The sequence below is a fragment of the Octopus bimaculoides genome, chromosome 16 (assembly GCF_046866305.1).
Source record: "Octopus bimaculoides isolate indiv1 chromosome 16, ASM4686630v1, whole genome shotgun sequence".
Taxonomy (NCBI): domain Eukaryota; kingdom Metazoa; phylum Mollusca; class Cephalopoda; order Octopoda; family Octopodidae; genus Octopus; species Octopus bimaculoides.
The window spans coordinates 7,004,121-7,017,305 of NC_142943.1; the positions used below are offsets into that span (position 1 = coordinate 7,004,121).

Sequence of the window (13,185 nt, forward strand, 5' to 3'; positions counted from 1 at the left end):
GTCGATAAATGAAGTACCAGTTGCGTACTGGGATCGATCTAATCGACTGCCCCCCTCCCCCAAAATTTCGGGCCTTGTGCCTAGAGTAGAAAAAGAATCGTTAGCACGCCGGAGAGAAAGCTTAGCGGTATTTCGTCCATATTTAGGTTCTGAGAACAAATTTCGCCAAGATCTTAACCCCTCTCCCGAAATTGCTGGCCTTGTGCCTAGAATTTGAAACTGATATTAAATCTCTGACATGAAGTTGGTTTCAGTATTTCTTCCTCCTTTTCTACACTCCGAGTTGATGAAATTCGTACAAAGTAGAAACTAGCTATTTTACTGGGCCATTCCATAAATAATGTGCTTTTTTATACCTATAGAAGAAATCATGACCACTCGAGCCATTATTATCACCAGCATCGTCACCGTCGTCGTGGTGGCTTCTGTTAATAGAGTGTGAAAGCGCGTCGCTTAGTGGTTAAGGTATTCAGCTCACGATCGTAAGATCGTGAGTTCGAATCCCAGCGGCGCATTTTGTCCTTGAGGAAGACACTTTATTTCACGTTGTTTCAGTCCACTCACCTGGCAAAAATGAGCAGTGCCTGCATTTCAAAGGACCGGCCTTGTCACATTCTGTCTCATGTTGAATCTCTTTACATACATATACATACATGCATATATGTCTGGTCTTCGAAACGTCTAGATAGAATAGAGACAGCTGATGAAGGGATATTCCAAGGGGCTTTCCGTTTTCCTATGTGTTCGTTCCGTTGTCTGTAGTTTATTGTTCTAACGTCCTGTACCCTGATATGCATGTATATACACATGTAGATGTAAGTATGTACATATATGTGTGTATACATGTATATATATTCTTTGTATTATATATATATATATATATATATATATATATATATATATATATATAAACAACGATCTCCTTTACAAGCTGTTTGTATGTATATGGGTGTATATATATATATCTGTATATATACGCGTATGTACATATATATATAATATATATATATATATATATATAAATATATATATATATATATGTATGTATGTATGTATAATATGTATATACACATATATTAATAGCTGTCTGCCTATCTATCTATCTATCTATCTACATAGATGCGCACGCGCGCGCACACATACACATATATAATAATTTTGCCAGTTCAGTGTCTGTGTGTGTGCATGTATATACATATATACACTGCATACACACACATACATAATTTCTCTTTATCTCTCTTCCCCTCGGTCTGGTCTCTTTCTGTCTGTCTGTCTCTCTCCACACACATATATATATATATATATATATATATATATATATGTGTGTGTGTGTGTGTGTGTGTATATATACCAACAGGATAGCAAGTCCGTTGGCATTCCCATTGTTAATCTCCTTACCTAAAATAAAAGCTAGCACCTTGTTCAAACCTTATTAAAAGACTCCTTAAACGAAAACAAACTCGTGTTGATCACTTAGTCACGCCTGGCTCTAACGTTCGCGCTACGTGACGTCACACTGGTGCTCCATGGCTTCTCCGTTAGCCACATGCTTATTTATCTTACGTTCGCGACACATTAACCATTTTTGTCATTGTATCCAGCAAATTTGACATAGGTATAGATAACATTACATCTCTGCCTTCACCCCACCATATTTCTTTCGTCTTTTAAAGAATGTGTAAAGAACACTTTGAAAATGAGATTTTCAAGACGTATTTTACAACAATTCCGACAATATTTGGATCATTATTCCCAGTTCAACCCGTCCCCTCTTTCCATGAAACAGTTCATTGACTTTGGTAAGTACACTTAAACTCACTGGTTCACACGTACATATATAGTTTATATATTTATCTTGATATGCATATATACATAAGCATTCACAGTATGCGTACACGTACGTATGCAAAGCTTCGCCCATAATTACAGCTTACTTAAACCGCTCACACGTACGCACAACTGCCCAGCCAGTCACCCACACAACCCCCTATATATATATATATGTATATATATATATTATATTCTATATATATATATATATATATATATAATTACACGTACACATACATACATATCGTTTATATGCCTGTATAGAAAAATCACGCGAGCTCCGAAGTATACACAAGCCGCTCCGTTTACATGCAACATACATACACATGCATATCTAAATCTAAGCCACCCACACAGATACCCGATATCCATGTATGATGGTACAGCCTTACATACGCTCTCATATTTGTGTACGCATATACACGCATAGGTTGGGCATTGTGTACACACATAGTCTCAACGGTAAACACACACACATAAACACTTCTAGTACATTCACATATACGCACGCACGCACTAATAATGTATAAAGCACTGCATACATTTACACGTACGTGTGTTGCTATACTCAATTATAGATGTGTATACGCATATATTTATACCTGTATGGTTTCCATGTTTATGTACATAAACATCTTGTTCTTTCTCTCTTTTCTTTTTTTTCCTCATATTTCGAACGAATGAAAACAGTCGCTTACTTTCGTTTTCATATCTTTGCAGTTATATATATTATATGTTTTTTCGGATTTATGTTTTACCGACTATATATATATATATATATTTATATATAATGTAGTGTGTACGTGCGTGTATATTATGTGTTTGTATGTATGTGTGTGTAAATTGATGTATACATGTGTGTATGTGTATAGATATATATTATGAAATATATACATATTGGATATTTTGCCCGTTTTGTACATACGCGTACGTGTGTGTGTATGTATCTTTGACTGAAATGAAATTCGAGTGCGGATTCCGTTGTAAAAATATGGTTGCCAACAAAATTATTCCATCCAAAAAATGCAAATTTATTTATTTGGCTGATTGGAAAGAAAGCCATTTACCATTTCATGATCAGCACTGACTTAATTCGCAGAACGATTCTTTGATCTGCACCAACTTTTACCGTTTATTTGTTTTTCTCTTCTACACATCCGTGTATTTATATAATCATCTATCTACTTTTCTGTCGGTTTATTTATATTTAACCTATTTGTCTATCACATTGAGCGCGTTTTTTCAACTATGGAATACATATCCTTCTTTCAGTCTTTCTATCTTATCTATCTGTCCGTCTTTCTGTCGATCGATCTGTCTGTTTATCTTTCTGTCGATCAATCTACCTATATCTATCTATCTATCTATCTATCTATCTATCTATCTATCTATCTATCTATCTATCTGTCGATCTATCTATCTGTCGATCTATCTGTCTGTCGATCTGTCTGTCTACCTTTCTGTCGATCTATCTATTTGTTTATCTTTCTGTCTGTCTGTCTGTCCGTACGCACGCACGTAGGTACGTATGTACGCACGTATACATGTATATGGGGAGGAAGATGCTTGTTACCTTGTTTAATATTGTTTGTAATAAATATATTAAATATATGTATATATTATATATAATTATATATATATATATATATGTAATTATATATATATATATATAATGTAATTATATATATATATATATAATGTAATTATATATATATATATATAATATAATTATATATATATATATATAATATAATTATATATATATATATATATAATATAATTATATATATATATATATAATATAATTATATATATATATATATATAATATAATTATATATATATATAATATAATTATATATATATATAATATAATTATATATATATATAATATAAGTATATATATATATAATATAATTATATATATATATAATATAATTATATATATATATATATAATATAATTATATATATATATATATAATATAATTATATATATATATATAATATAATTATATATATGTAATATAATTATATATATATATATATATATAATATAATTATATATATATATATATATATATATAATTATATATATATATGGTCCAGATGGACTATATGTAATCTGAACCTTTCCCCACTTATTATTATTATTTTTTTTTACGGAATCCCACGTTTTAGGCTATGGAGATTTCGATTCTGAAAAAAAATATTTAAAAAATCTCAATTTCAAAATTTCGATTCCCCCCACCCCCGGTCTTTATATAGATCCACAGAGTAAACCTAACCCTGGTTTTGTGAGATTTGGCTGATATTTCTAGCATGTAAATAGCCTGCTTGGTGGGGGTGGGGGTGGAATTGAAATATATATAATGCATGTGTATTTGCATACTTTCATATATTATGTACAACAGTAACACAAACGGACGACAGTGATCTCTTTAGTGGTCGTTAACCTTTTGCTTTCTTTGTGTGTAAAACTTACACTCGAAATTCCTCTTGATTCAAATTATGTTTACATAATTACTTCCAACACATGCATCACACACACACACACACACATACATGCAGGGAGCAGTAGAGAGAGAGAGAGAGAGATGCACAAGAGTTGTATTGAAAATCAATGTCCGTGTTATATAGGTGTTGTTTGTTTGTCAACCAACAGATATATCTGTTTCTCACGCAATTGAATAGCTGAATGAATGAACGAATAAATATTATTATCATATATGCCCATCCTTATGTCTGTGTGTCGTGAATGTGATGTGTGCGTGCGTGTGTTTGAAGAAGGGGCGGCGTTCAAACATAGCCGCCCGCTCTTTATTTAACACGCTTGCGCTGGCCTCGTATTTGAACTCGTACCGTCCGATTAGCACAGGTTTATCAAATACCGAATAAACACAATTTGGACACACTTACACAAGTGCCCCCCCCCCCACCGACTTTGTTTCTTCGTAACTTCCATAAAAATGGATATTTTTTAATGAAATTTTCTACATATACGCTTCAGATAGTGTAGATTCCGATTATATCGGAATTTGTTGTAAAAAAAAAAGGGGGGGGGGGGGATTCCGTGAGTGAGGAGAGGAATTTCGGAGAATTCACACGAGTTAGCTTTGTTTCTTAATAACTTTCAGAAAAATTGATAATTTATAATGAATTTTTCAACAAGTATCTTCCAGATTGTGTAGATTACGATTATATATCGGAGTTTTATATGAAACAAAATTGGTGAACTTGTACACATACACAGATCACATATGTCTACAAAATGAAACTTGAAATTTCGAAAAAAAATTGTGATGTGTCAGTATGTATGTATGTATGCGTGGTCACTATATATATATATTTTTTTCATATTAGATTCTTATATAATTGTAATCTACACACTCTGAAAGGTGTTTGTAGCAGATTTCACTAAAAAAGTACTCATTTTTCTGAAAGTTACAGGGAAACAAACCGACTCTTGTGAATTTTCCGAAACTCCTCTCCCCACCTGCGGACAATTTTTTTTCACTACAAATTCCGATATAATCGAAATTTTTACCACCTGAAGCGTATTTGTAGTAAAATTTGTAGTAAAATTCATTAAAAGATATTTATTTTTCTAGAAGTTATGAGAAAACAAAGTCGGAGGCAAATTTGTGTAGATATATATGCCCACAATTTGATTAATTTACATGAACGCGAAAGCCTCAGCAGGATCCCTCTACGTGCTAGAAACAAAGCGAAATCACCCTAGACAACACTTTCAAACGAAGAAAAGAGACTTGGTGTAATGGATGTTGAGGTGTTGGTGGTAGATACCCTTAAAAAGACAAAATGGTCACGATTGGAACACATTTTTGGTGGGAGGTCTGCTCGTTTAAGGATGACCTGGGATTAAAGATCAACACAAATATATTGTTTGTGTTAAAAACATTTATACTATGGCGCTTTCCTAAGTGGCGAGCTGGCAGAATTATTAATCCACCGGACAAAATGTTTAATGGCTTTAGGTTCTGAGTTCAAATACCGCCGAAGTCGACTTTGCTTTTCGAGGGTCAATAAAATAAGTACCAGTTGAGCACTGGAGGTGGTCGATGTATTCGATTAGACCCCTCTCACCAATATAGCCAAATGCAAGGGTTGATTTTTGTAGTTTTTGAGTGGGCATGCTGAAGCGCCGCCTTGAACAAATCGACCTCAGTACTTATTTTCAAGCCTGGTACTTATTCTATCGGTCCCTTTTACTGAACCGCTAATTTATGGGGACGTAAACACACCAACACCTGTTGCCAAACGGTGGTGAGGACAAATACAACACACACACACATTTCCACACATGTATGTGTATGAGTCAATTCTGTAACTTCACACTCGGTAGTGTGTGTATATGTATGTAGTTGTAAACTTGTCTCTGTAATGTCCCCTCTTCCCTCGGTTACCCTTGTAGCAAAATATTCGCCGAATACTTAGTGTTTGAGTTTGTTTGTGTCATACACTCCTGGTTTCTTAACACTCACTCCCAACCTCGTCCAATTTACTTTTGGTCTTTTAAAAATTTCTTTAAAAAGTACTTTAGGCCTCATTGATTCTAACAGTTACTTTTTTCTTAGTGACTGTGAATTAGATTTGTCAACTGCCTACCAAATATATGTAACGTTGACGAAGTAGATTTTACAGACTTTGGTGATCATTTGAAATGAAAACATTGTTGGAGAGTGAAAAAAGTACAATACTTAGCCTTTCTCATTATCGAAAGTGAAAGTTGCTTGCTAATGTTTTCTTAAATTTACGTTATAGAGTTGTTTGGCAAAATCATTAAAGCATCAGAAAAATGCCTCTACCTTCTGAGTTCAAGTCCTGCCGAAGTCAGCTTTGTTTTTTATCCTTCCTGGATCGATAAAATGTCCTGGGGTTGATATGATTAACTGCTCCCATCCCTCTGATTTTCCGGGCTAGGACCTATGTATATAAGAAACTATTATTAAATGCACATTATTTTTGCCGTCACCCTGACAAAATATATGATTGCGTAGGGACGAAACTATTTTGTACACATTCGTTCAGTGCTTGAGCATCATTGAGCTGTGGAGTTTTATTGTAGTTTGTAAGAAGAGTCCAGCGAGACGGGCTGAATCCATGGTGAATATTGTTCCGCTGCCTTCTTTAGCCAGGAAAACCAGCCAGTTTTCTTCTGCCTGGTGATTCTGGAGAAAGCGGTTGTATGGTGGGCGCTATTAAGGAATGAATATAGACATCTTCCTCTTCGTCTAAGCCTTCCCGGTTTTTTGTCTAAGTACTACTGGAGAGGGAGCTGCTGCCCTCATGTTGATTTCCTTGAAAGACGTGAGTGTAGTGTATGACTCGAGTAAGTGTGTCTGTTTTTAACATATACTTGTCGGCTGGAGAATGGGTTTGAGGAGAGAGCCCTTACCCATGTCAATCTGGGAAATCCTGGATCTATGAGGGTTTCCTAGTTAACACTAGGTGGTTGTCTCCCTTATAAGAGTCCCTTTTTTTCTTCTTCTTGGTGATGACGTGAAAATGCTTAACGGTATTTTTTCAGGCTCTTTACGTTCTAAGATCAGATCTTTGACGAGGTTGACTTTCGATGAAATAAGTACCAGTTGAATACTGGGAGTCGATGTGATCGATTAAACCCTCTCCTCCCCAAAATTTCAGCCTTTGTGCCTAAAGTAGGAAGGATTATTTGTTGTAGCTTTGCTAGACGGAAACTACGTACAAGACCGTCCTAAAAATTGTGTGCGCGTGCGTGTACGCATGAGTCAGTGTTTGTCCCTCCACCACTTGACAACCGGTGTTGGTTTGTTTACGTCCCTGTAACTTAGCAGTTCGGCAAAATAGACCGATAGAATAAGTAACAGACTAAAAAAAAAAAAAAAAAAAATTACTGCTGTTGATACGTTCGACTTAAAAAACTCTTCAAGGCCCCAGCATGGTCGCAGTATAATGACTAAGATAATGGATAAACGAATATATAGGAGATTACATTATTCAATGTGTTATTTTTGGTCTTAAAGATCGTATAGTGTTATTTTGAGGGGTTATTTAACTGCTATTTCTAGTACGTCGAGCGCCTACGGAGAGGATAGATAGATAGAGAGAGAGAGAAGGGGGAGGAAGAGGGGGGCTTTAGTTACTCCGTTGCCTCCACCACACACACACTTTCTATGTTGCAACTCCTGGTTTCCTCTCCTTCTTCTATTTCACATGAAACAATGGAAATTTCCGTTGCACGAGTCGTTGAGAAGACGATGAACGTAATAAAGTCACAAGAAGAAAGAGAACAAGAAAATTATAGTAAAAATTAAAGCAATAACAATTTCACAATTACTGCTGGGGAAAATGTCACCTTTAATTGAAACACCATGAATAATAGTTGAAGTTATAAAAACAAATATGTGAAGTAATTTTGTTAAGTGACAAGATGTGACTTGTACGCAATGACTACACAGTTTATATAACATGTATGCGAGAACAAAGAAAAAACTCGAGGAAGGCGCAGGCGTGGCTGTGTGTTAAGAAGTTTGTTTCTCAACTACATGGTTCTGGGTTCAGTCCCATTGCGTGGCACCTTGGGCGCATTTCTTCTACTATAGCTCCGGACGAACCAAAAGACTTGTTAGTGGACTTGGTCGACGGAAACTGAAAGAAGCTTGTCATATGTGTGTATGTGTGTGTGGCTTTGTATTTGCGTTTGCTCTCCAACACACCGCTTGGCAGCCAGTGTTGGTTTGTTTTCGTCCTTGTAACTTAGCGGTTCGGCAAAAGAACTGATAGAATAAGTTCCAGACTTACAAAAGAGACCAAAAAACCCCCCTAAAAACAACTACTGGGTTGATTCATTCGACTAGGCGGTGCCCCAGCATGGCCGCAGTCCAATAACTGAATCAAGTAAAAGATAAGAATTTTCTTTTTTTTCTACTCTAGGACAAGGCCCGAAATCTTGGGAGAGGGGGGGCAGTCGATTGGATCGACCCCAGTTCGCAACTGGTACTCAATTTATCGACCCTGAAAGCGTGAAAGGCAAAGTCGACCTCGGCGGAATTTGAACTCAGAACGTAAGCTAAGCTAAGCATTTCGCCCGCCCGGCGTGCTAACGATTCTGCCAGCTCGCCGCCTTAAGATAAAAGGATATTGATAAAACAATGAAAGCAACAGTAATGGATTCTTTATATCAAGCAATGACTTCGCCTAAATGAAATGACACGGTTTCGAATCACGACAGGAATTTATTTCAGAAGTTCGTTTAGTTCATTTTGACACTAGACAAGTACAAGCATTCAAACACATATATTCTTCTACTTGTTTCAGTCATTTGACTGCGGCCATGCTGGGGCACCGCCTTTAGTCGAGCAAATCGGCCCCAGGACTTATTCTTTGTAAGCCCAGTACTTATTCTATCGGCCTCTTTTGCCGAACCGCTAAGTTACGGGGACATAAACACACCAGCATCGGTTGTCAAGCGATGTTGGGGGACAAATACAGAGAAACTATTTCGCATCATTCATATTCTTCAGCTTTTACAGTTTTTTCTTTTTTTTTTTCTTTCTTATTTCTATTTTTCGAGGTCAACTTTGTTGTTCACCCCTGCGGTGGAAGGTCGGGTGGAATAAAATACCAGTCAAGTACTAAGGCCGACGTAATCAGCTTAATCCCCACTCCGGCAAGAATTGCTGGCCTTGTGCTACAATTTGAAACCATTATCATGATTGTCGCGAAGCTGGTAGGATTCTTAGAGCATGGGACAAAATGCTTAGCGGCATTTCTTCTGGTTCTTTACTTTCTGAATTCGGTTCCTTCCGAAGTCAACTTTGGATTTCATCCTTTCGGGATTGATAAAATTAAGTACCATTTGAGTGGGGGAGGTAGAGAATACGCACACCACCCGTTTTCGGGGTTTAGGGTTAGGGTCAGGTTTGCGCTGAAAACGGGTGGTGTGCGTATTCTTTACCTCCGCCCCATTTGAGATCGATGTAATCGGCTAACTGCCGCCTCTTCTTAAAAATTGCCTTGTGCCAAAATTTGAATCGATCATTGTTGTGAAAGTGGCTCGTGCGCGTGCGCGTGCAGGCGAAATACACATGTATGCATGTGTATCTAAGTATGTTTGTATAAGTAGGTGTAGTTTATCCCCAGTTTAACCTTGCTTGAGGAAACCTATGACCAAAGGCATTTCAACCGTGACCATCCTGTCTTTATTCCCCGTGTGTATGTGTGTGAGGGTAAAAGGGAGTCCCCAAACCACATTTTATTTCTTTTTAAGACTGCATAGTATTGTGATTTACGGGAGATTTGGCTGCTATTTCTAGCTAGGTCTATTATTGAAGAACGGGCCCGCTTCACTGGCTTGCACCACACACACACACACACACACACACATATGCATGCATACATGGCGTACTCTCTTGTTGACGACAGATATGGGTTCCGTTACTTCTTGTTGAACAAGCTGCACAGATTGAATCGTTTATTGTGATCAAATGCTCAGTCTTTCCATCAAATCGACATTGCCTATATACAGGTCGGTGCACTGTGTGCCACACGTCAGATGTCGAAATCATTGTAAGGGTAACACGAAGTGTTTGGCTCAAGAACACAACGCGCCGCTCGGCCCAGGAATTGAAACCACGGTCTCCGGGTTTTTAGTGCAACACTCTAACCACCCCTCCATATAACACACACACCTTAATCTTAATTTAAACAACCGACTTGCTTTATGGTAAGCACACACACACACACACAATATGTAGTTTGTGTGTGTGTGCCTGTATATTTTATTGAGCAGCTATTTGTACATATCCATGTGTGTGTGTGTGTGCATATCAACCCATCTGTACTGTTAATATCAACACATGTTTTCTCCTCCTTCTTTATTTATTTCTCTCCTCCTCCTCCTCTTACTGCCCCCCGAAACGCGAGCGGTTTGTGGTGACGTAACCGATTCTCTCCCCGCCCCTTCCTCAGTCGACCGATATTCACCAGCACCAGCACCACCATCATCATCACCACAACTGCCGCCGCCAGCGGCACCGTCGCCTTCGTCGTCAGTAATTCAATCACGTCCACCATTACTGGTACTTGCTAACCAACGAACGAGAGGAGCCATTGCCTACGTGGTCAACAGACCAAGCTGGAAATAACAGCCAAATCTCCTTTAAATCAACATGACATCAGATTGTGTAATCATAGGATTACATTTATCCGATGTAATCCTCACACAGAGGAAAAAGAAAAAAACCCCAAAACGGGATGGTCACGGCTGGAATGCCATCGATCATAGGTCTGCTGAAGTAAGGCTGACCTTGGGCTAAACTACTACCACCACCACCACCGCTACCATCACAATCACTACTACTACTACTACTACTACTGCATCACCAGTTACAACCAAATTTTTGCAGGTTTTCCCCCAAACAACAGCATTTACCACCATTGACATTCTTCCACCTCCACCACCACCACCACCAACACCAACACCACTACTACTACTACATCCTTATTGCTATTGTAACTACCACTGCCGCCACCATTATTGCAACTCATATCACTCTCTTCTCAAGTGCACTTCAAGCTTGTAACAAAGCACACCACTGCTATCACCACTACCACTACTATAATTAATCACCTTTATTACTATCACCATCGCTACATCCACCACTGCCTCCAGTTAACTCCTGTTAATACCATCACCGTTGTCATTAACATCATAACCATCACCACCACCATCATTTGTGTAATCACTACTTCTCCATTATCGCTTTTCCCACCACCAGGTATGAGAGGAGGAGAAGGGGGAGAGAGAGAGAGGAGGCTACAAAGGTCAGGGGCACCATCCCCCCCTCCTCTTCCTCCTTTGATTAATTAAAAACAATAAACAAACAAACAAGCGCCACCCACCACTACTACCAGCAGCCTTCCGTCACCTCAAACACACCAGACCTGGATGTCAGTGAGGCTTGAAGAGGGATAAATTTTCTCCTTGTGGGTAAAAATATCCATGACAACGGTTAACTATATCACACCTGCAAATCTCTGTATTAATCTAGTATAAGATACAATACACCTGCTTGGCCTATTTTTTCAGACAAAAAAAGAAAAATCACAGCTGGTTTTGTACAATGACAACACTTCAACCATCCTGGGGGTGTTGACAATACCTTGACCATTCACTATTGGCCATCTAGTCTGTTTCAGAAATAAGACATGGACTAGACTATTTGGTTCATCATCATCATCTAATGTCTGTTGTCCATGCTGGCGTAGGTTGGACAGTTTGATCACGGCTGGTAAGCTGAGGGGCTGCACCAGACTCCAATCTGATTTGGTATGGTTTCTATGACTGGATGGCAGTTGCCAGTACCACCTGACTGGCCTTCGTGCCGGTGGCACGTAAAAGACCCCACTACACTCTCGGAGTGGTTGGCGTTAGGAAGGGCATCCAGCTGTAGAAACTCAGCCAGATCAGATTGGAGCCTGGTGTTGCCATCCGGTTGCACCAGTCCTCAGTCAAATCGTCCAACCCATGCTAGCATGGAAAGCGGACGTTAAACGACGATGATGATGATGTCCTTTCTAACGTCAACCACTCCAAGAGTGTAATGGGTGCTTTTATGTGCCACTGGCGCGACACCAGTATCTGCCACAACTACAATTTCGCTTGGCTTCATGGGTCTTTCTACTCAAGCACAGCCAAAGGTCTTGGTCATTTGTCATTGCCTGTGTTTTTTATCGTTTAATTATTTCAGCCATTTTAGACTGTGGCCATGCTGGGGCACCACCTTGAAGAATTTTAGTCGAATACATCGACCCCAGTAACACTGGTGGTGCCCCAGCATGGCCACAGCCTTAGGCTAAAACCTATAAAAGAATATATATGTGTGTGTGTACAATGGGCTTCTTTCAGTTTCCATCTACCAAATCCACTCAGAAGGCTTTGGTCAGTCCAAGGCTGTAGTAGAAGACACTTGCCCAAGGTGCCATGCAGTAGGACTGAACCCAAGATTTCACTGTAGATGACAGTATGTGAGTTGAGGGAGATTTGACTGCTATTTTTAGTAGGGCAAGTAACCATGTAGTGTCTTTCTGTTTTGTTGTTTTGTTTGGAGGGAAGCAGAGTAATATTTTGCTGTGTCCTCTTCTTTGGTGGTGTTGATGTTGGTGGTGATGGTGGTAGTGGTGATGGTGCTGGTATATTTAAGGCTACAGTTATTAATGATCATTGTACCCCTGTAACTTAAGCTCCTGACCAAACATACCCTCTAATGGTAACGAGAGACACAAGCTGGGCTGATGTACTCCCAGACTTCCTCTAAGACGTGGAAGACATAACTATCTCTCAATCTTTC

The 13,185-nt window shown here is 38.4% G+C and overlaps 2 protein-coding genes across 3 annotated transcripts in view; one reads left to right on the forward strand and one right to left on the reverse strand.

Moving 5' to 3' along the window:
- The window catches only part of LOC106874798 (uncharacterized), a 123,323-nt gene that overhangs the window by 92,643 nt on the left and 17,495 nt on the right, over positions 1–13,185 (reverse strand). The window lies entirely within an intron of this gene.
- LOC106874800 (pyruvate dehydrogenase (acetyl-transferring) kinase, mitochondrial-like) overlaps positions 1,488–13,185 on the forward strand; it is a 94,165-nt gene continuing 82,467 nt past the window's right edge. The window contains exon 1 of one of the 2 annotated variants that reach the window (XM_089364059.1): positions 1,488–1,802. In XM_089364059.1, coding sequence (XP_089220185.1) covers positions 1,700–1,802 — 103 coding nt within the window. In that variant the 5' untranslated portion in view covers positions 1,488–1,699. The remainder of the gene's footprint in view (positions 1,803–13,185) is intronic. The other variant, XM_089364058.1, reaches the window with a different exon arrangement.